Source organism: Malaclemys terrapin, chromosome 1, assembly GCF_027887155.1.
Source record: "Malaclemys terrapin pileata isolate rMalTer1 chromosome 1, rMalTer1.hap1, whole genome shotgun sequence".
NCBI lineage: Eukaryota > Metazoa > Chordata > Testudines > Emydidae > Malaclemys > Malaclemys terrapin.
The window spans coordinates 60,824,936-60,851,844 of record NC_071505.1 but is presented as its reverse complement, the minus strand read 5'-3'; the positions used below and the strand labels follow the sequence as shown (position 1 = coordinate 60,851,844).

General features: G+C 44.3%; 1 protein-coding gene across 4 annotated transcripts in view; it reads right to left on the bottom strand.

Annotated features, from left to right (window-relative positions):
* Nucleotides 1-26,909, bottom strand: part of MON2 (MON2 homolog, regulator of endosome-to-Golgi trafficking) — a 172,964-nt gene that overhangs the window by 7,557 nt on the left and 138,498 nt on the right. For 3 of the 4 annotated variants that reach the window (XM_054025391.1, XM_054025400.1, XM_054025410.1), the window contains 4 exons: nt 20,607-20,667; nt 17,183-17,306; nt 16,251-16,458; nt 9,658-9,740 (listed from right to left, as the gene is read on the bottom strand). In XM_054025391.1, coding sequence (XP_053881366.1) covers nt 9,658-9,740; nt 16,251-16,458; nt 17,183-17,306; nt 20,607-20,667 — 476 coding nt within the window. The remainder of the gene's footprint in view (nt 1-9,657; nt 9,741-16,250; nt 16,459-17,182; nt 17,307-20,606; nt 20,668-26,909) is intronic. The other variant, XM_054025417.1, reaches the window with a different exon arrangement.

The following is a 26,909-nucleotide window of genomic DNA, read 5'->3' as shown; positions in this document are numbered from 1 at the left end:
TACATCCTACCGACTTCTTCCTCGGAGATCTGGAGAGGGAGGCCGATGGTCCTTCTGAGGCTCCGGCCACCGAGCAAGCCTACCACTGGGCAGACTGTTCGGCCTGGATGGCCTGGCCCATCAATGGACGACTACGAAGAGAGGCCAGGCTGACATAGACCTGCTGCTGTCCCTGGATCAGGAGGAGCAGCGACGCTAGGAGCAATGCCAACCACAGGACCGCAATCCCACCGTGGAGGACTGGTACCGTCAGTAACAGCGGCTCCGCGATCGGCTCCGGTGAGCGGATCCGCGATGGCGAGACGCTGGCAATCAATGCCTGGGGCTGCGGAGGCGGTGCCGTGGCGGGGTCCTGGAGCGGGACGACCAACGGGAACGACATCAACGTTCGTGCCATGACCGACTGCTACGGGCTTCCGAGATGAGGATCTTTGGCGTCGTCTGCCTCGGTCCCATTGGTGTTCACTCTTCGAGGCGGAGCAGTGCCGAGAGTCTCGGTCAGACGGAACCCAACTAGATGGCCTGGTGGGTGTCAAGGGCGATCCACGTAGACTTTGCCCTGAATGGATGCTGGGCGGTGAACAGCGTCAGGAACGTTCCCTCGACCGAGACCGGTACTGAGCCGGGGGCGACTGCGGAGATCCCAGCGGCGGCTTGCCTCTGGAGTGCGGGGCTGACATTGGCAGTGCTCCTGGTACTGGCATGGACATAACATCCCAGGCTGCCTGCAGGGCCTCCAGGGTGGAGGGCATCTGGACATATGGGGAGGCCTGCTCCGAATGGGCCAGGCTACTCCATTTGACTTGAGTCGGAGGCTTAGAGGCCAGTGGGGATCAAGGACTGCCCAACATGGGTCTAGCCTCTGTCCTGGGTTTATTCCAGTGCCGCAGCGAAAGCGGCCTCTTCCTAGTCTTCTTGGCGTGCCCCATGGATTACAAAGCATCCTAGAACCCTAAACTATTGGGATGCTCATCCTCAAAATAGGGAAGTGGTATGTAGACCTCATGCCCATGGACGGGGAGCGTTGCCGACTAATCGATGGTTCCGAAGGGTTGCCACGCACTGATGCCAACTCCATCAGAATAACCTGGAGCCTGATGTCCCTTTCTCTCTTGGTCTGAGGCTTAAACTACTTGCAAATCTTGCAGAGATCGCTGAGATGGGTTTCCCCCAAACAGCGTAAACAGTCCGCGTGTGGATCACTCACTGACACAGATCGCCTACATGTTGCGCAACTTAAAACCTGGGCCCAGGCACTCTAGCTAAATTAAACTAACTAAACAACTAACTACAGGTACCATACACTGAACGAACAAGCAGTTTTGGGGATGAGCTACAGCAAAGCTGGAGCAGAGCAGTTCAAAAGCACCTTCACTGGCAGCAAGAAGGAACTGAGGGTGGGGGGAGTGCGCAGCGCCTCTTATACCGCGCCATGAAGGCGCCACTCCAGGGGTCGCTAGGGCGCTCCCCTACGGGTACTGCTAGGGGAAAAACTTTCGGCACCAGTGCATGTGGAGAGCATGCACACCTATTGTGGAATACACATGAGCAATCACTCGAAGAAGAATTTGCATTATAAAGCATCCTAGAACCCTAAACTATTGGGATGCTCATCCTCAAAATAGGGAAGTGGTATGTAGGCCTCATAATAAAGTGAACAGAAAAGCCTTTATAAAAATACACTGCTTCAAATTCCAAATCACAAACAGAATGTATATCTAGTTTTAAAGTGTACAGACATTTTAAATCAATATAACTAAGGGTACATCTACACTACAGCGGGGAGTCGATTTAAGATACGCAAATTCAGCTACGTGAATAGCGTAGCTGAATTTGACGTATTGCAGCCGACTTACCCCGTTGTGAGGACGGCGGCAAAATCGATTTCTGCCGCTTTTTGTCGGCGGCGCTTACTACCACCTCCGCTGGTGGAGTTAGAGCGCCGATTCGGGGATCGATTGTCGCGTCCCAACGGGACGCGATAAATCGATCCCCGAGAGGTCGATTTCTACCCGCCGATTCAGACGGGTAGTATAGACCAGTCCTAAGTCAGTTTCTCCTTTGATTACCTCACAAGAACTGAATGTGTGTGTACCCCTGCAACATCTGACACCAAAATGACCCATCCCTCCAGCCCCAATCCTGGGGGCAGGTGCAGGGAGAGAGGCAAACTTTGCCTCAGCCACCCAGAGCAAGAAAAATCTTTGGCATAGCTCTGGTCTATTCTACATAGGGTGTCATTAATGATATGCTAAAGCAGTGGTTTTCAACCTTTTTTCATTTGCAAACCCCTAAAAATTTACAAATGGAGGTGTGGATCCCTCTGGAAATTCTTCCCCGTCGAGCCAATGTGATGGCTACCTGAAATGCTGTTTTCATCAACAAATGGAGGAGTGAGCAGGTCCATCGGTTCAAATGGAGATCTTGTAAGACATTTAAGAACCAGATTGACGTCCCAAACCAGAATAGGACTTTGGCTGGCAAAAAGATTTCCAAGTCCCCTGAAGAACTTCATTGTTTAGGCTGCGTGTCTGTCATGGAGATCACAGAAGTCACGGAATCCGTGACTTCTGTGACCTCCATGACTTCTGCAGCGGCCGATGCAGCTGGCTCTGGGGCTGCCCAAGCAGATCAGGCAGCTCGTGGGCCAGCCAAACCAGCCGCTGCTGGGGAAGTTTGGGTGAGAGAAGAGGCTCAGGGTGCTGGGTGGTGCTTACCTGGAGGGGCACTCCCCTGAAGCGGTCGGCAGGTTCCTGCAGCTCCTAGGCAGACGGGTCAGGGGGCTCTGCATGCTGCCCCCACCCACAGGCGCTGCCCCTGCAGCTTTCATTGGCTGTGGTTCCTGGCCAATGGAAGCTGCAGAGCCGGAGTGGGTGGGGGCAGTGCGCGGAACCGATCTGGCCTTCCTTCCCCCCAGGTAGGCAGCCTGCAAGCCCCGCCAACCCTCCTCCTCCCAGCACCAGCGGGGGTCCCTGGCCCTGCACCACTGCCTGGCCCCTCCTCCCCTAGCACCAGCAGGGGTCCCTGGCCCCATGCTGCCGCCCGCCTCCGCCAAAAGACACCAGCTGGGGTCCCGTGTACCGCGCTGCTGCCCTCCACACCCCCAGAGCACCCGCAGCCCCCCGGCCAAGTTTTAGTCAGGGGTACATAGTACAAGTGATGGACAGGTCACGGGCTGTGAATTTTTGTTTACTGCCTGTGACCTGTCCACTACTTTTACTAAAAATACCCATGATTAAAATGTAGCCTTACTCATCATCAGTGGGTGGGCAAATATAGAATAACCTTCTGTTGGAGAATCGAAATCTGTGATGGCTGCCAGGAGTTCTGTTAGACTCTAACAGAACACAATGACAGCTCTGAGTTTTTTAGTTCTAGAATGTAGTCCAGTATGTGACAGCAATGAGGTTTTGGAATATGTTTTGAGGTTACACCAACAAGCAAATCTTGTCCATTTTTTTTTAAGTGTGGCACATAGATGGTTTTCTGCTGTGCAGTAGCAACCTGACAGGTACCATGAGCCGAGAAATTGAAAAAACTGCAGGAACACACACACTCAACCAGGGGGCGCTCCCAAGACATAGGTGCCACACCATTACAGGTTGTTTTTAAGCCCATTAATCATCAACCAACTGTGCTTTGAGCAGGAAAACCCTCAAGATTGGGATGAAGGATCTTTCTGTGTTCCTTGGAGAGGAAATGAGGAGCAACCAGGAGAGTGATCAGTGAGTGAACAGCCAGCTGTATCACATAAGGAAACTATGTTTGTCAGGGTCAGGTCAGGACTGTTAGAGTAGCTCTGGGTTTGTCCTTTTTTATTTTGAGTAGAACTTTAGATGTTAGAGGTGTCAGAGGAGAATGAGCACAGTAGACTCCACAACCACTGAAGATGAAAAGCATCCCCCAAGGATTGATGACCCAGCCTGCCTCTGGTGCAGAACTGGGTGCATTTCTTATTTTATCGCTGTGGCAAACAGGTCTATTTGAGGGGTGCTTCCCATCATACTTACCACATTGTTGGATTACGTGGTAAGTATGATGGGATCTCTCTCACCGGTGGTTTTAAGAGAATTGCCTGCTCAGTGTGTGTGCAGTCACATTCTCAACTCCTGGGAAGTACGCTGCTGTGATGACTATCTGATTCCGTATGCACCAACTGCAAAGTCTGACAGATGGAGGGGGATTTTACCTCCCCATGCTGGTTGATACAGAACATGAATGACACGTTGTCCATCATGAGCTTTATGTGTTTGCCTCGGATTAGCGATAGAAACTGGAGCCAGGCATATCTAACTGCCCTAAGTTCCAGGAGGTTGATGTGCAGAGTGGTTTCCTAAGGCATCCACCTGCCCTAGGCCATGTGGATGTCTAGATGCACTCTCCACTCCAACAGGGATGCATTTGTCATTATAACAACTGCTGGGGAAAGGCAGGTGAAAGAGACTCCTGCACAAACATTATGAGGGTATTTCTACCACTTGAGAGATTCGTTTATGAAGGTGGGTATGGAAAGTAGTGTAGTTAGACTATCTGTTCAGTGCATAAACAGTCTTGAACCACTCTTGAAGGCATCACGTTTGTAGTTTTGTGTGGTCTATAACTAAAGTACCAGCTGCCATATGCCCCAGCAGCTGATGACAGCTCTTGACTGGGGTTTGAATGCTAATCTGGATTGTGTTAACTATGCTGGATAGGGCCACGAATATGTGCATTGGAAAGCAAGCTCTTGCCACTACTGGACCAAGATTAGCTCCTATGAATTCTAACTTTTGAAAAGGGGTCAAGGTGGATTTTTGAATGTTGAAATGCAGGCCCAATCTGAGAAAGAGGTCTATGTCATTGCAAGTTGTCTGAAGTTTGGCCCAGGGAGTGATCTTTCAGAAGCTAATTATCTGCATAAGGGAACATCAGAATTTCTTTTCTGTGAAAGTGTGCCACTACTACTGATGTACTACTGATGTGATATTTGAAAAGACCCTTGAGGTAGCTGATAAGCCAAAAAGAAGCACCATGTACTAAAAATGGTCCTGACTGAGAATAAAACATGGAAATCTTTTGTGGGATGAGTGGATTGTTACAAGGAAATATGCATCCTGAAGGTTGAGGGCTAAGAGCCAATCCTCTTGGTCCAGTGCCAAAATAATTTTTGAAAATGTTGCTATTTTCAATTTTTGTGCCTTCACAAAGGTGTTGAGTAGCCTTAAATTTAGCATGGGTCTCCAACTTTTTTTTTTTTTTTTTTTTTTTGAACCAGGAAATACTTGGAACAAAACCCTTTCCCTCTGTGATGCATGGGAACTGAATCTATAGCACCCAAGAGTAAAAGAGAGTCTATTTCCTGTCATAACAGGCTCTCGTGAGAGAGGTCCCTGAAGAGGGACAGGAAAGGGGACTTGGAAGACAGAAGAGAAATGAAGTGAATGATCTCCAAAACCCATTCATCCGTAGTGACAGATTCCCAAGTAATAGATAGAAAGCGTAAACACTTTCGGTAGGCTTGGGAATCTATCACTTGGTGATTGCCGAAGGGAGGAAGGAAGGAGAAACATTGCAGTTGGTATGAAAAGGGGACAGCAGCTCAGGACCTCAACCACCCTGTCAAAATTGGTGCTATGAGGTGGAAGATTTGTGAGGTGGAAGATTGGGAAGTGGGTGATTTTCTCCTCTGGAACCTTTGTCTCTTGCACTGTGGCCTCTGGGAATTGAATGGGGCAGGATATCTGTGCTGACTGGGACCTACTAAACTCTCTCTTTTGGATACATGTATAGATCCCCAGAAAAAATGTAAAGCGGCCTTTGGAGTCCTTTAATGGGTGCACTCATCCTGTGCTGTCAGTGAACAGTTTAGTATCAAAAAAAGGAAAGTCTTTGACCATATTCTGGACCTCCTTTAGAAATCCTGAGAGCTGAAACCAGGAGGTCCTCTTCAAAACTACTGCCATAGAAATAGACTGAACAGCAGTATCAGCAATGTCAAGAGAGGCCTGCAGAGATGGTATGGCAAGCAGTTGGCCTTCTGCAATGATCGCCTGAAATTGCTCTGTGTTCTGCTGGTAGATATTCAATAAAGGAGTTCAGCCTGGTATAATTTGTATGGTTGTACTTCGCCATTAATGTCTGGTAGTTGGTGATTCTGAATTGTAAAGTAGCTGACGAATATTGTTTTCTAAAACATGTTGAAGCACTCTCCCACCTTACCGTGTCCTAGAGCTCAGTGTCCAGCCCAAGCCCAAACGTCTACACCGCAATTAAACAGCCCCTTAGCCCAACACCTGTGAACCCAAGTCAGCAGGCCTGGGCCAGCTACGGGTTTTTAATTGCACTGTCGACATACCCTTAGTGGCCAAGGAGTGAAGAAGGCATCTCCTAACGAGTTATGATGGCATCCCTCCCCTCCAGCAAAATTGTGGGAATTTCTTGTTGTATGGCATCAGGAAGAGGTTTATCCCTGGACAGCCCTAGGTGAGCACTACCTGTAGGATAGGATAGCTCAGCTCCCATTTGTAGACCTCACAGAAATGTCTGTTCAGTGTTTCTTCTATGATGCTTTGCAAACCTGATAGAAATGCCACTAAGACGTTGATTTGGTGGGTTATGCACCAGTTCCAAATTTCATTGCTTCTGTGCACAAGGATTGGGATTGTGCTCCCCCTCAGCAGTTTACATAATATATAGTAGCTCTGTTGTCCATCATGTCTCTTCTGAGTGACCCTTGATTTGGGGTAAAAAATGACTGCACTTATATTGAACTGCTCTGAGCTCAAATAGATTGATGTGAAGAGCAGACCCCTAATGGGTCCACCTGCTTTGTGACATGAGATCACCAGCCTAACAGAGAGGCATCTGTGATGATTGTCATTGTGGGGGGTGAATACAAGCATACCTTGCAGGGATCCTTCTACTTACAGAGAGTTGAGAACTCAGAGATAGACACCCTCTTGGACAAGCTGTGCTTGAGGTAGGCTTGAAGGCATTGGGAATGCAGTCTGGCATGAGGTCTTACAAATGTACAGGCTGCATATGGCCCACAAGCTGCAGATAGGCCCTGGCTGTAATTTGTGTGTGGAGATTTAATACACATTACATTAAAACGTTTAAATAAAATAAATAAAAAAACAGATGAGCAAACTAGCTAATCTGAAGTTAACTGACACCGCAAAACTCTGTCTCTAGCACAGGCAGCTGAGGAGAAAACTGGAGCGGCAGCAGGTTTCAGACTGGAGCACAAGGACGTATTAGGCGCAGGGGCAGACACTGCTACCAAACACTCGTACACCCATAGGGACAACTACTCTAAGAACCACCTATTTATCAGGGATGGGGTAGATACACAAAGATGACTAACCTGCCTCACAAAGGAAGAGCTGACAGACAATGAAGGTATGTTGTGGCTTCGTGCGCAAGTTAACCATCTACTATATAAAGATGAAGCATTTTCAGGTTAGTAGGTCTCCAGGGTTTAATGTAATGCATGCTATCCTTTAGGATCATAAACTGGATAGAAAACCTCAGATACAGTGGGTTCCGCTTATTAACAAACTCTTGGTTTCCAGCAAAAGTTTCCATTATCCAGAAGTTGCCAACAAGTGGAAGGCAGGTTTGTGGGGCTGTGGCCAAGAAAGGAAGTGCTGGGACATGTGGGTGCAACCTGGAGAGCGCATGGAGAGATACCACGCAGCTCTGTGTGTCCTCGTTACCCCATTCCCTGTGGAAAGCCCCAGCATCGGGGATGCAGCCCCCAATCCTGCTACTAATCTGCCCACAACCTCCCCTCCCGGCCCACAGTGCTGGGACTTTGGCAGGAGATACAAGCACCCCAGTCCGTTACCTCCTTTGCTAGCAGCAGGTCTCTGGGTGCAGTTGGGTTTGTGGGGCTGCAGCCAGGGAAGGTACGTCCCAGTGCTTCCTTCCCTTGTGGAAATCCCAGAAATCTGCCTGTGGCTGGGACCTTTCTTCCAAAAAAGGTTCTCAATAGTGTCATGCAGTTGCCACTATTTGAACCCCATTAAGTTAATGTGATGGGACTGGTTCCTGGCAAAATGTTGCTATTAACTGGGGAAGTTGTTAATATCAGGATTGCTATTAAGTGGAATCTACCATATTTTGCTCTTGTTTTGCACGTTATTTCAGAGACAAATGTACTGCAAGAAATTTATGTATGATTTTATAGACTTCCAGAGTTGGCAAAAAGAAGCAGCTTTTTAGCAGTCTCCATTCTATTCTTATTTAAAGCTTCCTTAGTTTTGTATTTTTCTCTTCTGTTTGTGCTAAAAAAAATGTAGAGAAGTTTTTAAGGGATTTTCAAGCAGCACTTTAAGAAACATGGTCATGCCTGAAAAAAATGTGAGCCTCCTTGAAAAGTGATAGTTAAAAATGTGCTTCTGATTGGGGTAGGAGAGGAAAATAAAAACAATTAGTCATCCAAAGTGATAGCTGCAGCAGTCTTTTTGAAGCTTTTCAGTAACCAGGCCTCTTGTCAATTTCAGAACCCTTCTTGAATGCAAGAACAGAGATAGCAGAGGGCATGAAAGGACAGCACAACACATATCCGTGATAGTACTTCTCATCCAGTTCAACAGCTGGGAGTTTTAAACTATATGCCTTGTTTAGTTTGCTGTCTATTTTTATCTCCCTGTCAGAAAGTTTTTTTCCAACAGCATGAAGTTTTACTTTTGATTTTGGAATACAATAGTTAATTAAAGATTTGAACCAATACAAAAGAGCTAAGGGAGTGCATCGAAAATGACCTAATGGGGCTCAGAGGTTGAGAGGTGACTGACACTCCCGTGTCTGAGGATAGTGTGAGGAGTCATGGAAGTAAAAAATTATATTTAAAACACTAAACTGAACGGAAGGAAAATGAAAAAAAAACAGAAGAAAGACTCAGTGAAGCAGCGAAGTAAAGAAGCCGAGTGGTGCTGAGTGGTAGCAGGAGAAGCACAGCTCTTGATGAATATTCCTTTATTGACTATGGTCAAGAATGAACTGGATATAAGTTTTCCAAGAGCAACAGTTAAGACTACCGGTGAACACTGCCCATAAGGACCAAAAATGTTCTAAAAGCTACAGGAGTTCTGCTTGTGCAGCATTAAGGAGCCAACACTCAGAAGTAAAAATATTATACAGACGGTATCTTTAGAAAAGTAAATTTATCCCTATCTTAATCTTAATGGACCTAATAGTGAATGAGAGCTTTAAGACTGAATAGAATATGGTCTGGATAAACAAAGATTTAGCAAGATTAAAGGAGGTAGACTACAATGGGAGATAAAGAAAAGATACAAAGAAAGAAAATTTCACTCTAAGATCTTATCATATTTTATAGTAATATTTACCAAAACATGTTTTAGATTAAGAAAGGGCATTGGTACCTCAGCTGGAAGCTTTCTACTCTAGTGATACTCTTTTGTCAAGTGCTGTGAGAGTGACTGATGAAAAGCAATATATAAGAGTTAGATATTATTTTATTTATGTAGGCTGATGGACCCGTTAAAGAGATGTTTTAAAAATTTCTACTTGGCACCTACACAAACATGAAAGGGCAAATTAAGATTCATATGGATGATACTTTTCTTGGAAATAGTGCTTTAGATATATTTTTTGCACAAACATATTAGGTACATAATTTTGTTTAGACTTCTGATTAAAACAACTTACCATTTTCAGGCTGAGTTTTCTTAAGGGAATCTATTAGAGTACTGACAGCTTTTAAAACGAATATGATTTCTGTTACTTGCTGCCTACAAGGGGAAAATATATAAACTATCAACTGTACAATTTCAAAAATGTTTCCCAGAATATGATTTTTCTGTTGACTTATATAGCAAATACAAAAACAAATTTTGAACAATAAAACCTTTGACACGCAACCCAGTGAAACCAAGGTTATCTAATGCTGTAATTAACATTCATCTTTAACTGATCTCATTTCCCCACATACATGTGACCAATTTATATTTAATTTTTTGAAATCATGTCAATACATAGGCCTCAATCATGCAAACACTAATATATGTGCTTAACTTCAAGCATATAAGGAGTCTCACAGAAGTCATTTATTCAATCACGTACTGAATGGATAAAATTTTCAAAAGCTTTTAAATGGAACTGAGATGCCTAAGTTATTTAAGTGTTTTTAAAAATGTTACCATATATTTATGTTCAGTTTTCTATTTCAACAACAACGATGGTATGACTAATGCTTCAGAATATTACTACTTTGCTATTATTTTATTTTATTTTTAGGAACTTTAATATTTTCTCATCAACCTATCAATAGCTCTGCTAGAAATTAAGGAAGAGATGGTTACAGAAACTTTTCAGAGACAATGAAATACAATTGTACTACTATATATTGCACTCCTGAACTCTGGGTAATAGTCTTGAGGATAACTGCTTCTTAAAGGCCCTTCCAATCAATAGCCTTCCCAAATTTGGCATTTGATCTGAAACTACCTGCCCTTACACATTCTTCCATAAGAAATAGTAACTCACCCTGTGCAGTAACTGCAGTTCTTCAAGATGTGTCCCTCTATGTGTCCACTCTAGGAGCATTTGTGCCCCTTGTACTTCCGTGGGAGATTTTTCATAGCAGTGTCTGTTCAGCCTGAGAATTCATGTTATTCCACCTTGTGCTCCATGGCGTTGCTATATAGCACTGCACAGGCTAACCATCATCAGTTCCTTCTCTACCGTGAAGCCTCATGACAGGTAATTGAAGCAGAGCAGAAGGAGGGTGGGTACTGGAACACCATCAGGTCATACATCTCGAAGAACTGCAATTACTGTACAGGATGAGTAACCATTTTTTCTTCTTCAAGTAGCGTCCCTATCAGTTCTCCACTCTAGGTGACTACAGAGAAGTTCCCTTTTAAGGAAGAGGCGGCTTTGGAGTCTAATTCAGTGTGAAAGAAAGTACTGCTGAGCCAAACACAGTATCAGAAGCAGAGTCGTGAATTATAGGATAGCAGTCAGCAAATGTATGCATAGAAGCCTGTGTTGAGGCTTTACATATTTCAATGACAGGAACATTCTTAAGAAAGGCTGTGGAGGTGGAAATAGATTTCAGAGTGAGTTTGTATGTCAGTGGGTGCTTCAAGATTATAAGTTCAGTAGCAGTTACTAATACAGTCAGTTATCAAGCTAGAGAGCCTCTCTTTAGAGATTGCACCTCCTTTTGCCCTGTCTGAGATCAAGACAAAAATCTGGAGGTCTCCCTGAAATGTTTAGTCCTATCAAGGTAGAAGACAAGGGATCTCCTGACATCAAGTGTGTGGAGCAATGCCTCCCTCTTATCTGGTGAGGTTTATAGTAAAAGACAGGGAGGTGAATGGGCTGATTAATATGGAAATCAAAAGGTACTTTTGGCAAAAACTTGGGGTCTGGTCATAATGTAACGTTGTCTCTGAAAAATATGGGGACTGTGCCATAAAATGAGGAGTATGCCATAAAAGCCCCATTTCCCCCATTCAGCGAGCCAATGTGATGGCAACCAGAAATGCCAATTTCACTGATAAACAGAGTTGTGAGCAGGCTATAGGTTCAAACGGTGGTCTTGTAAAGCATTTAAGAACCAAACTGAGGTCCTGAACTGTAGTAGGGCATTTAATTGTTAGAAAAAGGTTGCACAGGCCTTTGAGGAACCTCATTGTCGTTGGGTGGGCAAATACAGCATAACCTTCTACTGGAGGATGGCTGCCAGATGAACTCTAATGGAATTCAGTGATAATCCTGAGGTCTGTAGTTCTAGAATGTAATCCAGTATGTCTGGCAGCAATGAGTTTGAGATCACACCAATGAGCAAATATTGTCCATTATTGTAACTGCAGGGTGTAGACTGTTTTTTGCTGTGCAGTAACCCCCTTTTTACTTGCTGTGAATAGGCAGTTTCTATGCCCATGCTTTGAGGTGAAGGATTCTAAGACGGGTGATGGATCTTCCCACTCTTCTAAAAGACGATAGGAGGAGTGGCACGAAGAGCAATTGGGGAGAACACTGTCATCTGTATCAGATAAGGAAACCATGTTGTCAACTCTGGCCTTGTCCCTTTTTATTTTGAGTAGGACTTTGGATATTGGAGGTGTTGGGGGGAACGTATACAGAAGACCCAGCAACCACTGGAGGTGAAAGGCATCCCCCAGGGATCAATGACGCAGACTAGTTCTGGAGCAAAACTGGGTGCATTTCCCGTTTATTGCTGCGGTGAAAAAGTCTATCTGACGAGTACCCCATTGGTAGAATATGTGGTGAAGTATGGTTGAATCTATCTCCCACTCATGGTCTTGAGAGAAGTGCCTGTTGAGTCTGTCTGCGGTCACATGCTGAACTCCTGGAAGGTATTTTGTGATAAAAATCTGATTTCATATACTCCAATTCCAAAGCTTTATAGCCTCAGCAAAAGGAAGGGGGATCTTGCTCTTCCTTGCTGGTTTATATAAAACATTTATGACATGTCAGTCACGACCTTTATGTTTTTGCCTCTAATTAGTGGCAGAAAACTGGAGACACACGCATCTGCCTGCCCTTGATACCAGAGAAACCCCTTTTTGAAGGCCCCAGACTCCATCTTGTATCCCAGGCCTCCATTTTGAATAAGCAAGAGTCACTTCACTATTAGATGAAAACTGTAGGTCATGTAGTACTGATATTGGCAGGGGAGAAGTTGACAGGGAAAACAGTGGTGAGATAACATTGACCATGAGGCTGGGGACCTTCTGGCTACATTAGAGACAATGTTGCAAAGTGGCATGGACAACCTGAAATGAGGCAGTTGTTGATCATAAGACTAGGTACATTATAAACTATGTTGCAAAATGGCAAGTAATGAGTTAACTGTTGATCATGAAACCAGGTATGTTAGAAATAAATGTTACAAGTGGTATGTGCTCTGGAGAGTTCTGACAAAAAGATATTAGCAAAAGCAAGCAAAACAACATGTCAATCAAGCCTGTCAGAAGAGGAACAGAGGACAGTGTTCTGTTCATTTGCTTTGCCTGTTCAGTACTGTCCATTCAGTCCAGTAGAGGGAAAAGACTAGGAGCAGGAGAGCACATGAAGATCAGAAGATCAGAGAGGAATAATCTAAAGACAGTTACCAGGAACTGTCAGCGGCCTGTGAATGACCGATCACCATAAGCAGGGTGCAGCCACTTAGCATCACATCAAACTGTGTGGTAATGTAGTTTTGGGGGGTGCTTTAGCCTGTTGTGTTGGGGATTTGTGTTACTGCGTTGGGGATTTGTGTTTGCACCAATAAAAGGGTGACTTGTTTTGGAAAGATACTACCTGGGTCAATCATTTATCAGAAGTCTGTATACATGTCCTCCAGGTATTGCTTTAGCCACCCTGGAGACTCATACCTGATGGTTAATAGGTGGGTTGTTTTGAGGGAGTCTTTGGTAAACCCTGGAGGGGTCACTAGGTGAGCTACTGGAGGGATACCTAAATTCTGTTTCCAGGGTAACACTGAGTTCCAGGAGGAAGATATGCAGAGAATTTTCTTGAGGCATCTACCTGCCCTGAACTGTTTGGAGTCTAGATGCGCACGCCATCCCAACAGGGAAGCATCTGTCATTATGACAGTCATTGGGGGGAGGACAGATGAAGGGGACTCCCGCACACAAGTTGTGAGGGTCTTTCCACCAACTATACAGAACTGGGTATGGAAAGCAACATGTTGAGACTGTGTCTGCCAAGCGAATAAACCATCCTGACCTACCCTTAAAGGCATTGCATAAGCAGTCATGTGTGATCTATAGGGCCCTACCAAATTCACGGCCATGAAAAATGCATCACAAACCGTGAAATTTGGCCTCTCTGTGAGCTTTTACCCTATACTGTACAGATTCCATGGGGGGAGACCAGCGTTTCGCAAATTGGGGGTCTTGACCCAAAAAGGGAGTTGCGGGGGGGGGGGGGGGGGGGGGAGTCCAACAAGGGTATTTTAGATAGGTTGTGGTATTGCCACCCTTACTTCTGTGCTGCCTTCACAGCTGGGGGTCTGGAGAGTGGCGGCTGTTTGCTGGGCGCCCAGGTCTGAAGGCAGCGCCCCGCCAGCAGCAGCGCAAAAGTAAAGGTAGCAATACCATGCCATGCCATCCTTACTTCTGTGCTGCTGCCTTCAGAGCTTGGCAGCCGGAGAGTAGCGGCTGTTGACTGATGGCCCAGCTCTGCAGACAGAAGCGCAGAAGTAAGGGTGGCAATACCATACCATGCCATCCTTACTTCTGCGCTGCTGTGCTGGCGGCGGTTCTGACTTCAGAGCTGGGATATTGGCCAGCAGCCGCCATTCTCCAGCTGCCCACCTCTGAAGGCAGCACCGCCACTAGCAGCTGCACAGAAGTAAGGGTAGCAGTACCGCAACCCCTGCTACAATAACGTTACAACTTCCCCCCCACCCCCCACTCCTTTTTGGGTCAGGACCCCTACAATTACAACATGAAATTTCAGACTTAAATAGCTGAAATCATGAAATTTATGTTTTTTTTTAATCCTCTGACTGTGAAATTGACCAACAGGGACCGTGAATTTGTTAAGGGCTTAGTGATCTATAATGAAAGTGCCAGCCACCATATGCCCCAGTAGCCAGAGACGGTACCTGACCAGTGTCTAAGGGCTGATCAGAATCGTATTGATTAAGTCTGAAGGGGACATAAACCTGTGCACTGGGAGGAAGGCTCTTTTGCACAGGGGTCAAGGTGGACTTCAGATTGCTCAATTGAAGGCTCAGCTTCAGGAAGAGTTCTATGGCTTCGTACATTGCCTGAGAAGTCACCTCCCAGGAGTGTCCTTTCAGAAGCCAATCGTCTAGGTAAGGCAACACCAAAATTGCATTCCTGCAGAGGTGAGCCACTATTACTGACATGATCTTTGAGAAGACCCATGGGGCATATGATAGGCCAAAATGGAGCACCCTGTACTGAAAATCATAGAAGTGTAGGACTGGAAGGGACCTCAATAGGTCTTTTATTCCAGTCGCTTATGCTCAAGACAGGACTATGTATAACTAGACCATTCTGAACAGGTGTTTGTCTAATGTGTTCTTAAACCTCCAATGACGGAGATTCCACAACCTCCCTCGGCAATTTGTTCCGGTGCTTAACTACTCTGACAGAAATTTTCCTAATATCCAACCTAAACCGCCCTTGCTGCAATTTAAGCCCATTGCTTCTTGTCCTATCCTGAGGTTAAGGAGAAATTTTTTTCCCCTCCTCCTTGTAACAACCTTTTATGTACTTGAAAACTTATGTCCCCCCTCAGTCTTTTCTTCTTCACTAAACAAAACCAATTTTTTCAATCTTTCCTCATAGGTCATATTTTCTAGACCTTTAATCATTTTTGTTGCTCTCCTCTGGACTTTCTCCAATGTGTCCACTTCTTTCCTGAAATGCAGTTCCCAGAACTGGATACAATCCTCCAATTGTGGCCTTATCAGTGAGGAGTAGAGTGAAAATTATTTCTAGGCTTGCTTACCACACTCCTGCTAATACATCCCAGAATGACGTTTTCTTTTTTGCAACAGTATAACACTGTTGACTCATATTTTGCTTGTGATCCACTATAACCCCCAAGGTCCTTTTCTGCAGTACTCCGTCCTAGGCAGTCATTTCCTATTTTGCATGTGTGCAATTGATTGGTACTGGCCTATTGTAAAGCATAGGAATCATTTGTGGGATGGGTGGATTCCAATGTGGAAATATGCATCCTGAAGGTCTAGGGCCGAGAACTAATCTCCTTGGTCCAGTGATGGGATTATCATTGCAAGTGTCACCATTCTGAATTTGTGTGCCTTCACAAAGGTACTGAATAGTCTTAAAACTAGGCTGGATCTTCAACTGCCACTCTTTTCTGGGACCAGAAAACACCTGGAGTAAAACCCCTTCCCCTCTGTGCTGTGTCGGAACTAGTTCTATAGCATCCAGGTGTAGAAGGGGGTCTATTTCCTGCCAAAGCAGGTTCTCATGGGAAGGGTCTCTGAAGAGGGACAGGAAAGGGGGGTTGTCAGGTATAAGAGGAAATTATCTCCCAAACCCTCTTGTCCATAGTGATGGACTCCCAAGACCACTGCAAGCGGTAAAGACGGTTCCAGAAAGGTGAAATATTGCACCTAGGGTGGAGCACCCATATGGACACTACTTGAAGAAGAACAGATTTTTTTTGGTCAAATTATATTCTTAATTGTAAATACATTTGTTTCTCTACCATAAAATATTGGCTTGCCTTTTTTTTTTTAAAATACATACAGTACATACCGTGGAAGAGGACATTTGCCACTTAATCTTTCATCTTCTATGTAGCGATGCAGTACATCCTGTGATCTTTTCAAGAGTACAGACAGTGCCATTCTAGAGATGTATCCTTCCTGAGGAGTTGTGACTTTATTACTGAATGAAAACTGAAGCAGTGTTTCAAAGCACATCTTAGAAAATTCTTCTCTCATTCGAATATCTATTTCTGCTTCTGTCAAAGTAAAATAATCTTTAATAGTGAAACAAGCATAGTAAACATACCATATTTTTTTATTTCAATAGCTGCCTTAATCATACCTACAGTATTTAAAATGGTAACATTTGCAAATACTGTAAAGCACACATTCTAAAAAAGATAGCCATATAGCCATTTTTAATTAGTACATAAAATTCAGAAACAGCTGTATATTTTCAATTAGTGTTTTAATTTAGCTATAAAACTTCAATCTAAAAGCGATGTCTAGTCAGTTACACCCCTTAGTTTTATCAAGGTCACTCAATTTCAAAGAAAAGGATTTTTTTTTTATGCATTGCAATTGCCTGAAATTATTACCAGTACCTATTTTAACTTGCATGCAGTGAGTGGGAAGTGGAGGAAGACAGTTAAAAAAAAAAAAAAAAAAAGACTCAAAGCCTAGGTAAGTACAAAGAGACAAGAGTGCATCCTTAAACAAGATATTTACCCCAAAATGCAGAAATATTACCAGAAAGTTGCAAACAGAATACTATGCATTCTTCATAGCATGAAATTTATCTCATAGATTAAGAAATTATAGTATTTGAGATCATCTCTGTGGGCTGGGAACTTATTCATGATATTGGTGAAGTTTAAAATCTTTGGTAAAATCGGTATTGTAATATGCACATTTTAATTTGCCTTCCACAGGATTTGTACACTGTTCTTATATCTTTTGTTTATAATTGAGGTAACATACCCGTAAATGAGGATGACTGAGAATGTATTGAACCTTTATTAAGCATAGTCATTATCTGACCAACAAATTCCTTGGGAATAAAATTAGCATACGGCAGTATCTCTGTGCTGATGAGTTGCACCACCTAAAACAAATGAAATACATTTAAATTTGTTTTCTAGGAAAAATTCAGTGATTAAAATTATAATTAACACTTAGAAGACATATATACACTTAAAGAAATGGAAGAAGATACAGAAAGTTATAGTCTGGATGCATTCATTAAATGTAAGAAAATAATGTTCAAATAAAGTATGAATGGTCATGCTCAGTGATACTTGAGAAGCAACATCTTTTATATTTATTATGCTTACTGTTGTAAAATTGCTAATACAGGATGGCTAAATTTTTCAAATATAGGAGCTTAAAATTAGGCTTCTAAATTCATATTTTAGGCATCTGCCTGATCTTCTGAAGGGCAGATCACTCAACAGATCCCACTGAATTTTGAAAATCATTGCTGAAAAGCTTACTTCAAACTGAATTTAGAGAGTTTTGGAAAGGGACAATCTGACCTTCACAACCAAACCTCCTCTTCCCCTCCCTACTCCATCTTAACTAGAAGATTAAGACAGTGTATTAACAAGACCAAGCAGAAGAATGTGTTTATAAGAGAAGGTTCTCTTTTGGCTTGATCCTGAGAGGAACTAACATGGGACAATTACGACCCATGCCCATCAGTAGGTCTGTTTTACTGCATACTAGATCTACATCAGTGGCTCTCAACCTTTCCTGACTACTGTACCCCTTTTAAGGAGTACAAAATTCATTCATCCGACGAAGTGGGCATTCACCCACGAAAGCTTATGCTCCAATACATCTGTTAGTCTTAAAGGTGCCACAGAACTCTCTGTTGCTTTTTACAGATCCAGACTAACACGGCTACCCCTCTGATACTTTTCAGGAGTCTGATTTGTCTTGCGTACCCACAAGTTTCACTTCACCTAAAAACTACTTACTTACAAAATCTGACAAAAATATATTTGTATAATAGCACACTATTACTGAAAAATTGCTTACTTTCTCATTTTTATCATATAATTATAAAATAAATCAATTAGAAGCATTTTACTTGCATTTCAGTGTATAGTATATAGAGCAGTATAAACCAGTCACTGTCTGTATGAAATTTTAGTTTGTACTGACTTTGCTAGTGCTTTTTATTTAGCCTGTTATAAAACTAAGCAAATATCTAAATGAGTTGATGTATCCTCTGGAAGACTTGTGTAGGTTGAGAACCACTGATCTAGGCCACTACAGGGAACCCTGCTTCCATTTTTAATTGTGAGCTCTGTATATCCTGGCTGCAGTATCACTGCCCTTCAACCTAGAACTCCTATCTCAGCCCTGGTGTGAAAAGTGACCAGTCTCTCTTCCTTCTCCAAGGCTTTTCCAATGTTAACCCTACCAAGTACTGTAACACACCCATTTAAACTGCAGTGCTGTCTGATAAACTGCCTGAGGTCGTCAAGGGCACTGTGTGTCTGAGTTGCTTCATCTAGGGTTACCATACGTCCTCTTTTTCCCGGACATGTCCGGCTTTTCGGCACTCAAACCCCCGTCCGGGCACTTTGCAGCTCTGCTCCTCCCCGACTCTTCGGCTCTGTTTAAGAGCCGGGCTGCCCGAGCGCTACCGGCTTCAGGCAGCCCCGTGCCTCCAGACCCTGCGCCGCCGGAGCCCGGGAGGGGAAGTGCCCGGCCGGCGGCTGGGGTCTGGAGGCAAGGGGGCTGCCTGAAGCCGGTAGCGCTCGGGCAGCCTGGCTCTTAAACAGAGCCGAAGAGTCGGGGAGGAGCAGAGCCGCCAAGCCGGGAGGCTCTGCTCCTCTTCGGCTCTGTTTAAGAGCCGGGCTGCCCGAGAGCTACCAGCTTCGGGCAGCCCCCATGCCTCCAGACCCTGCGCCCCCAGCCGGGCACTTCCCCGCCCGGGTTCCGGTGGCGCAGGGTCTGGAGGCACGGGGGCTGCCGGAAGCCGGTAGCGCTCGGGCAGCCTAGCTCTTAAACAGAGCCGAAGAGGAGCAGAGCCTCCAGCCGCGGCTCTGCTCTTCTTCGCCTCTGTGTAACTGACACAGTGTCAGTTACACAGAGCCACGGCGCCGGGAGGCTCTGCTCCTCTTCGGCTCTGTTTAAGAGCCGGGCTGCCCGAGCGCTACCGGCTTCGGGCAGCCCCCGTGCCTCCGGACCCTGCGCCGCCGGAACCCGGGAGGGGAAGTACCCGGCTGGGGGCGCAGGTCCGGAGGCATAGGGGCTGCCCAAAGCCCGAGCGCTACCGGCTTCACGGTTTGCTGGGCAGCCTCCAGACCCTGCGCCCCCGGCTGGCGCTTCCCCTCCCGGGCTCCAGCTGCGCTGGGGGCGCAGGGTCTGGGGGCTGCCCGGCAAACCCTGAAGCCGGTAGCACTGGGGCAGCCCTTTCCCCCTGGCTGGGAGTGGAAGGGAGGAGGGGGCGGAGTTAGGGTGGGGAAGGGGCGGGGCTAGTGGGTGGGGAAATGGGCGGGGCCAGGGCCCGTGGAGGGTCCTCTTTTTTTATTTTTGAGATATGGTAACCCTACTTCATCTGTTCATTCAGATTTAAAGTTCCTGGAGCAAGGACCATATCTTCCTGTTTGTTTGTTTTTTAAAGAGGTGAACACAGTCACTGCTTAAATAATCATGATTACTGAATGCGTATCATCTCTTGGCCAATCAAGAGTGTTGCTTCACTCTTAAGAAAGTGCAACATGAGGCATTCACTTTAGATCAGGTTGTGAACATTTACTCTCAAATGGTAAGCAGTTACTTGTGTGAGTAACAGTTCACAAATGGGAGTAAGGGGTTCACAGTGTGGTCCTTTATGAACGTTTAATAAGGACTATTTATGAATACAGAAATAATTCTATTTAACAATTATGGGGCAGATTGTGCCATGAAAGTATGACCTTGAGTATGGGATTGGATCGAGCTGCACTTTCTCAGAGAAAGCTTAGGAGACTTTTTAATTCAGGAAAGTAGGAGGCTTCAGTGACATCTGGAGAATTGCAGCAATTATGCCATCCCTTAGGAGGCTGCCACATGCATTCCCTCTATGCAGAACCAGATAATGTGTGAGAGGCAGAGACATGTTCCACTTGCCCCCATTCCTTGGGGTTGTCTTGCACCCCAGTTGATACCAACAAAGAACTCCTTGTGCATGTCTTCCCACCCCTAAGCACACCCCAAAAGCCAGCCACAATCTGGACCCCTGGTTTTATCATCTTTTTTACTGAGCAAAAAAGAAGTTGCAGCCAAGTTAGTAAAATTCGGTATCAACCATCGTTTTCTCCAGATGTTAATTTATGACAGTTACCTATGAGTTTGAACATTCCTAGTTAGTTTATAGTAAGGTAATACAAAAACACTCTAGTCTCCTCACCTCAACATCAATACTCTCATTTCTCTGAAACTCTTGAATAGAAAGATTATCTGGAGGTATACTAAAAAGAAACATGAAAATATTATGTTATACTTTTAAAGTGCGTAGAATCTTCTGGAAATTGTAAAGATAGAGAGACAGAAGCATGCACGGTGTTAAAATAAAAAATATGTATATACATAAAGCTAGTACTGTATTATGCCTGAGACTAATTAATATTTTAGAATACAAACCTTACAGCGTATGAATAAATAAAACAATCTAAAAAGGACTGAGGAAAAAACGTCATATTAAAAAATGTAAGAAACCATAATAAAGTGTTACAAAAACAGTTGATTATTGACTTTAAATAGTAATCATTTGTCACTCACAGTATTATTTTGATATGTGCTGTTTCATTAGCTATTGTGTGTGTGTTTGTAATCATCTATATTAGTGTTTTAAAAAACAGCACTTCAATTAAAAAAAAAAATCAGAAATTTGCAAAGATAAAGACTGTGGTACAGGAGTAGTTTACCAGTGTATCAACAGGTTCCTCTCTGTTCATATCATAATAGCAACTTTAAAATTGTCACTGTAAACCCTTTACAAAGATTCCACAGAGACACCGCAGTGGATCAAACATATTTTACCATTGTTGCTTATCATCTCTGGTCACAAGGTTATACGATTTTTGTCATTTTTATTTTTAAGCTTGCCTTAAAAAGCACTTCATTTGAATTTTACATGATTTTCCCACATGTCTACCAGATACCCGGTTTTTGTTTTTGGTACAATACTCTCCCTCTTTTTAAAAAAATAAAAAACCCACACAATTTGAACTACCAAATGTTCATTTTCTCTCATTCCTGTTTAACAAGAGTGCATCCATCACTGAATTCTACTCCATAAAAATATTTGGGCTTGTTCCATATTTTAAATCATGATGCTGACATGAAACTGAAGTATTGTGGGTGTTTCACAAACAACTAATTCTGAACAATTTCATGCTTTCTCCTCTACAATGTAACATCACTTTTTAAAATGTATGTGCCCTTCATTTATGAGGCTGAGAGCGTCTGTAAGTTTCAAAATAGTTGGCACAGTCTTTTTGTCCTGTAAGTAGACAGCACCCAATCCTTATATTTGAGTTTACATTTTATACGTAATTTATTGTCTAGGGACTCCTATAGTTAAGTTTGCCTAATACTGTACATTCTAAGAAACTGGTTTTAGTTGCTTATAACTTTGCCAAGCTTTAACCATTCAGTAAAAATGATTCAACAATTTCTGAGGACAAAGTTAGGGAAAAATATGTTTTTTTGCCAGTGTTAAAAAAATTCTTACAACCATTTTCACTGAGAAATTCTAGCACCGCCATGCTTTAGAGTAGAGACTTGAAGATGGGCACAGAGGTCCCTTTGGGGTCAGCCGTCATGTACTTTGCTTCTCCCGTGAAAATTCACCCAAATATGGCCAATTTATAACCCTATGCAAATGGCTATTTGCACATGCTCAGTGGAAGCCTCTCAGAATTTGGCAGCTAGATTCTCCAAACATTCTGTCTGCACTGAACATGTTCCAGTCCCACATACCTCCTTTATGCCAGCCACATTGTTCATACTCAATTCCAAGGCTTCAGGACTTTCCCTGCAATTGTTCATCCTGTCTGCTGGGGGCCACTGTGATGCCTGACTCTAAAACTGAAAGGAAGGAGACTTTCTCTCCTTTGCTTTCAGTGCTTCCCAGGCTAGCAGCCAAGCAGCATGGAGGAGGAGGAGAAAGGCACCTTACTTGAATGCAGAGGGATGAGGAGCAGAATGGACAGGTGTAGGTTGAAGGTGGATAAAAGTAGAGAAAGGGGGCCCAGGTCCAAAAGGGGATAGGCTTGAGGAAGGAAAACAACAGAAGGGTCTGTAACCACTATACTCCCCTCCAGAACGCCCAAGTCCTAACATTCATTCGCGGTCTAGAAAATTCTTGTCGAACCCACTGCAAACTGTGTATCCTATCCCCAGCTAGTGACTGGTCTAAATGGAGGATAAAAGCCTACTACTGCTACCAGTTACTCCATTAGCTCAAGCGGTAAAGGTCTGTGCTATGGATATAAAGATTCACAATGACGCAGATAGAAATTCTCTTTTCCTGGCTTGTTTTTAAAAACAATTTAGACCAGAGATCCCCAAACTGTGGGGCACCCCCCAAGAGGGGTGCAGATGAACATTTGGGGGGGGGGGCGCAGTGGGGCCCTGGCCAGCCCCCATGGAGAGAGAGGAGGTCCTGATCTGCCCCCAGCTCTGCTCCGGCTCCGCTCCCAGTCCCAGACTTGCCCCCAGTTGCAGCCCTGCTATGGCTTCCGTTCCCAGCCCCACCCCCAGCTGTGGCCCCAGTTTTGGTCCCTTTACCCTGTCTGCTCCCGGGCCTGGCTCCCATGGGGGGGGGAGGCCAACCATGAAAAGTTAGGGGACCACTGATCTAGATACAACAAACAATCTCTCTCTGCCTTACAGGAATAGTGTGAAGATAAATTAAATAATGTTTGTGAAACACTCAGATACTGTGGTAATGGGTGCCATAAAAAAGGAATAAGAAAATGTAAAATTCTGTATTTGCTGCAAGTGTTGGGTGCCGTGCAGTAAGCCAGCCCAGGACCCACAAACACTGAATGCTGAGGGTATAAAGATATTGATTAGCCACCTGTTCAGTGAGCACTCTCTTTGTGTACACTGAATGGGGAAGGCATCTATGCAAGAACTGTAGCAATGATGTAATTAAAGGTTGTATCACAATGCATACATATAGGGGAGGCTGAATTAAAAGTTGCATAGGCAACCTTAATTCTGGCATTTCCCCACTTTTGAGAGCTTGACTTTTCAACCTCAGTGTTCTTTTGATGTCGTTTTTTGTACGTTGTTATATTCTATGTACACATGCACACACTTTTTCTGGTTTTGAATATTACTTCATATAATGGTTTGAGCTGCTTTCAAAAAAGTCTCTAAGAATTATTATTATGAAGTAATACACCAGCATGCTACTCACAGCTCTGTTGGTGCAAATTAAAGTTTAACTTGAAAGAATAATATATTGACTCCTAAAAGTTCAGAATGATTTTGGCTTATTACAAAAAACAATGTAGTTCTCTCTCTAAATTTCCATTGTAAAGAAAGCAATACTTATTGCGTGGAGGATGTTATGTTCTATGATGGAGAAATTAATGTTTTTTTTTTCATTGGCCTGGGCTCTTCAGGCAACACCAACTGCTTAGCATACAACCTTGCACATACTTTAGTTTCTCCTCTCCTACCTAGGTTTCATTTAAAACAAACAAACAAAAAAAAACTACCCACATCCAGGCCCTTAGGTAGCTTGCAAATCTACCCCAACTCAAGAGACAAAGGGCTATTCAGGTAAAGTCACAGATCCCAAGGCCAGACCATTGTGATCATCTAGTTTGATTTCATGAATGACACAGACCAGAGGACTTGTCTGAATTAATTCCTGCTTCAAGTCCAATGGTTGTGGTTGAAGTAGAGTATATCTTTCAGAAAAACATTCAAACTTGACTTAATTTCCAGTGATGGAAAATCCACCACGGTGTGTGTTAAGTTGTTCGAATGTTTATACTATTGCACCTTCTTTCTAGTAGGAATTTGTCTAGCTTTAACTTCTAGCCATTGGATCTTGTTGCACCTTTTTTTGATAAACTGAAGACACCTCAATTATCAAATTTATGTTCCCCTTGTAGGAATTTACAGATTGTGATCAAATCACTCCTTCACCTTATTTTTGGTAAACTAAATAGACTGAACTCATTGAGTCTTTCATTGAAAGGCACATTGTCCAATCTTTTGATCATTCTTGTGTCTCTTCTCTTCTTTTGTATGTGTCACAAGTCAATATCTAGACCTCATCATGATCATCTTCTGATATGAATATATCATCTGACTTTTTCCGAAATACAGAACAGAAATGTTTATTGAATGCTTACGCTTTTGCATTATTGACAGTTGTTCCATTAATGGATAATACCATTGTTGGGGTTCCTTTTATTCCTGTTATACTTAACCTTATTGTCCTTAACTGTGCTGGCCAGAGATTTCTTTTTGTGCTTTTGCATCTTCGTTATAGAAAGGGGGAAGACAAATCATGGCAGCCAATCCAGCTGTTTGACAAGAAGAGAAAGAGCAATTGAAGGAGCACAAAAAGGAATCCCGGATGCTTGATTCAAGGCTGAGAAATAAGGTAGTGAACCAGGGAGCAGACTTAGTTTTAGTGTAGACACAGCCTAACTGATTACAAAATCATGATTAAGGGGAAAGATCACCTTAATTGGTTAAAAGAAAACAGTTCAATTTGCATCCACACAGCAACTTTTCTACCATCACAACTGTGCTTTACATGGTAACACCTACTACCCTACTTAGATGTTCTAATATCAGTGGACTCTGGGAAAATCTGGGCAACTATCTGTTCTATGCTATTGCAATTTTCCAAAGAAAGAAAGAAAGCCTCCCACCACTGCCAGTATTAGTTCAGTTTTAGTGGTGTTAACAACAAAAGAAACCCTACATTTTTATAAACCAGCATTTGACGTACCATGTTGATTAGAAGTACTATAAGCAGGCTCAGAGGAAACAATGTTTAAAATGTTGGCTCCCACTATTACTAACACTAGTGAAGCTCAAACAGTATTAACTACAATGGAAACTTTTCAAAAAGCTGTCTTAATATAGACAAGGTTATAACACCTTAGGGGGGCATAGAGGCCCAGAGGCCATGCACACAGCACCATGTGGGACAATGCACTCTGGGATATTTTACTAATCCTACACTACACTCCCACAAGATATAGCAAATTTCAAGTTAATCCATGTAAGCATATGGATTTTAGAATACTAAGAAGAGTCAATCTTTAAGCAGGAATAGCTTCCCGACCTTACCTAGAGCAGAGCTGGCGCTCCACTATAATAATATTTGAAATTAGGAGAACAGGGAGAACAGGCTCTACACATCAGCAGCACAGCAGGGTCAGAGTGGTGTGAAGTGGCCCATTCATCTCAATGAGATGTTTGCAGCTGAAAGAAAATACCCAGTGCAGATGAATGCAGCCTGAAATAATAGCTCTGAGATGTGTGAACTGCTCCATTCATGACAGTGGGTGTTCCCATCCCTCCTCTCCAGTGTTAGAGAGAGTTTCTGATATGTGTCAAGTATACCCATTCTCAACTCCTCATCCCAGTCATCTCACAGCAGTTGGTTCTTGGTGCATGCTCCGAGCATGCCTGTTGCAAGTTCCCCATCCAGATCCTGGCTCACATGGAAAACGGTAGGGAGAAGGGCTCAGGCCCCTTTAGAGGGAAAGGTACTCCAGATCCCATCTCATGTGATGGGAGGAGTAGGGAGAGGAACTCACACCCACCCAGAAAGGCAAACCCTCTCCAGAACCTACCTCACATGGTGTGTGTGTGTGTCTGTCTGTCTGTGTCTGTCTTCCATAGGTGAGCACAAGCCCTAGGGTTGCCAATTTTGGTTGGATGTATTCCTGGAGATTTCATCACAGGACAGATCGTATATACTCGATCATAAGCCGGTTTGTTTATAAGCCGACCCTATAATTCAGGGGTCAGCAAACTTTGGCTCCTGGGCCATCAGGATAAGCCGCTGGTGGGCAGAGATGGTTTGTTTACCTTGAGCATCCGCAGGCACGGAGGTAAAGCTAAGTAAACAAAGTGTCCCGGCGGCGCACCAGCTGCTTACCCTGACGAACCGGGACAGCAACTGGTGGGGAAATATTTTTTTTGGGGGGGGAGAGGGGGAAGCTGGGGATCAGGGGAGTAACCCCTGTGACCACTCCCCACATGACCCCACCCCTAGCCTGGGACCACACACTCCCCCATCCCATCCCTTCCCACCTTATCTGGGGAGGGCCAGGGGAGAAGGTCTCTGACTTGGCTGGAGCTGCTCCGGCAGGCTGGGCGGCGCAGCCGCAGTCTGCTCCAGCGGGCCAGACCGGGTGGTGCAGCCGCAGCATGTTCCAGCGGGCTGGGCCGGGCGGCGTGGCCACAGCCTGCTCTGGGGGGCAGGGCCGAGTGGCACGGCTGCAGCCTGCCAGCCCCGGAGCTGCAGCTGCTTTGGAGGCTGGGGGGAGAGAAGCGTGGCCAGAAGTGGAGAGACTCTGGCCCCGCCTCTTCCCTTCTGGCTGTGTCCCACCTCTCCCTCTCTATACCCGTTCATAAGCTGCCCCCCATCTATGGTGCTTCCCTTTTTTACTAAAAAAATTCAGCTTATGAACGAGTATATAGGGTAATCTTTAATGAAAGA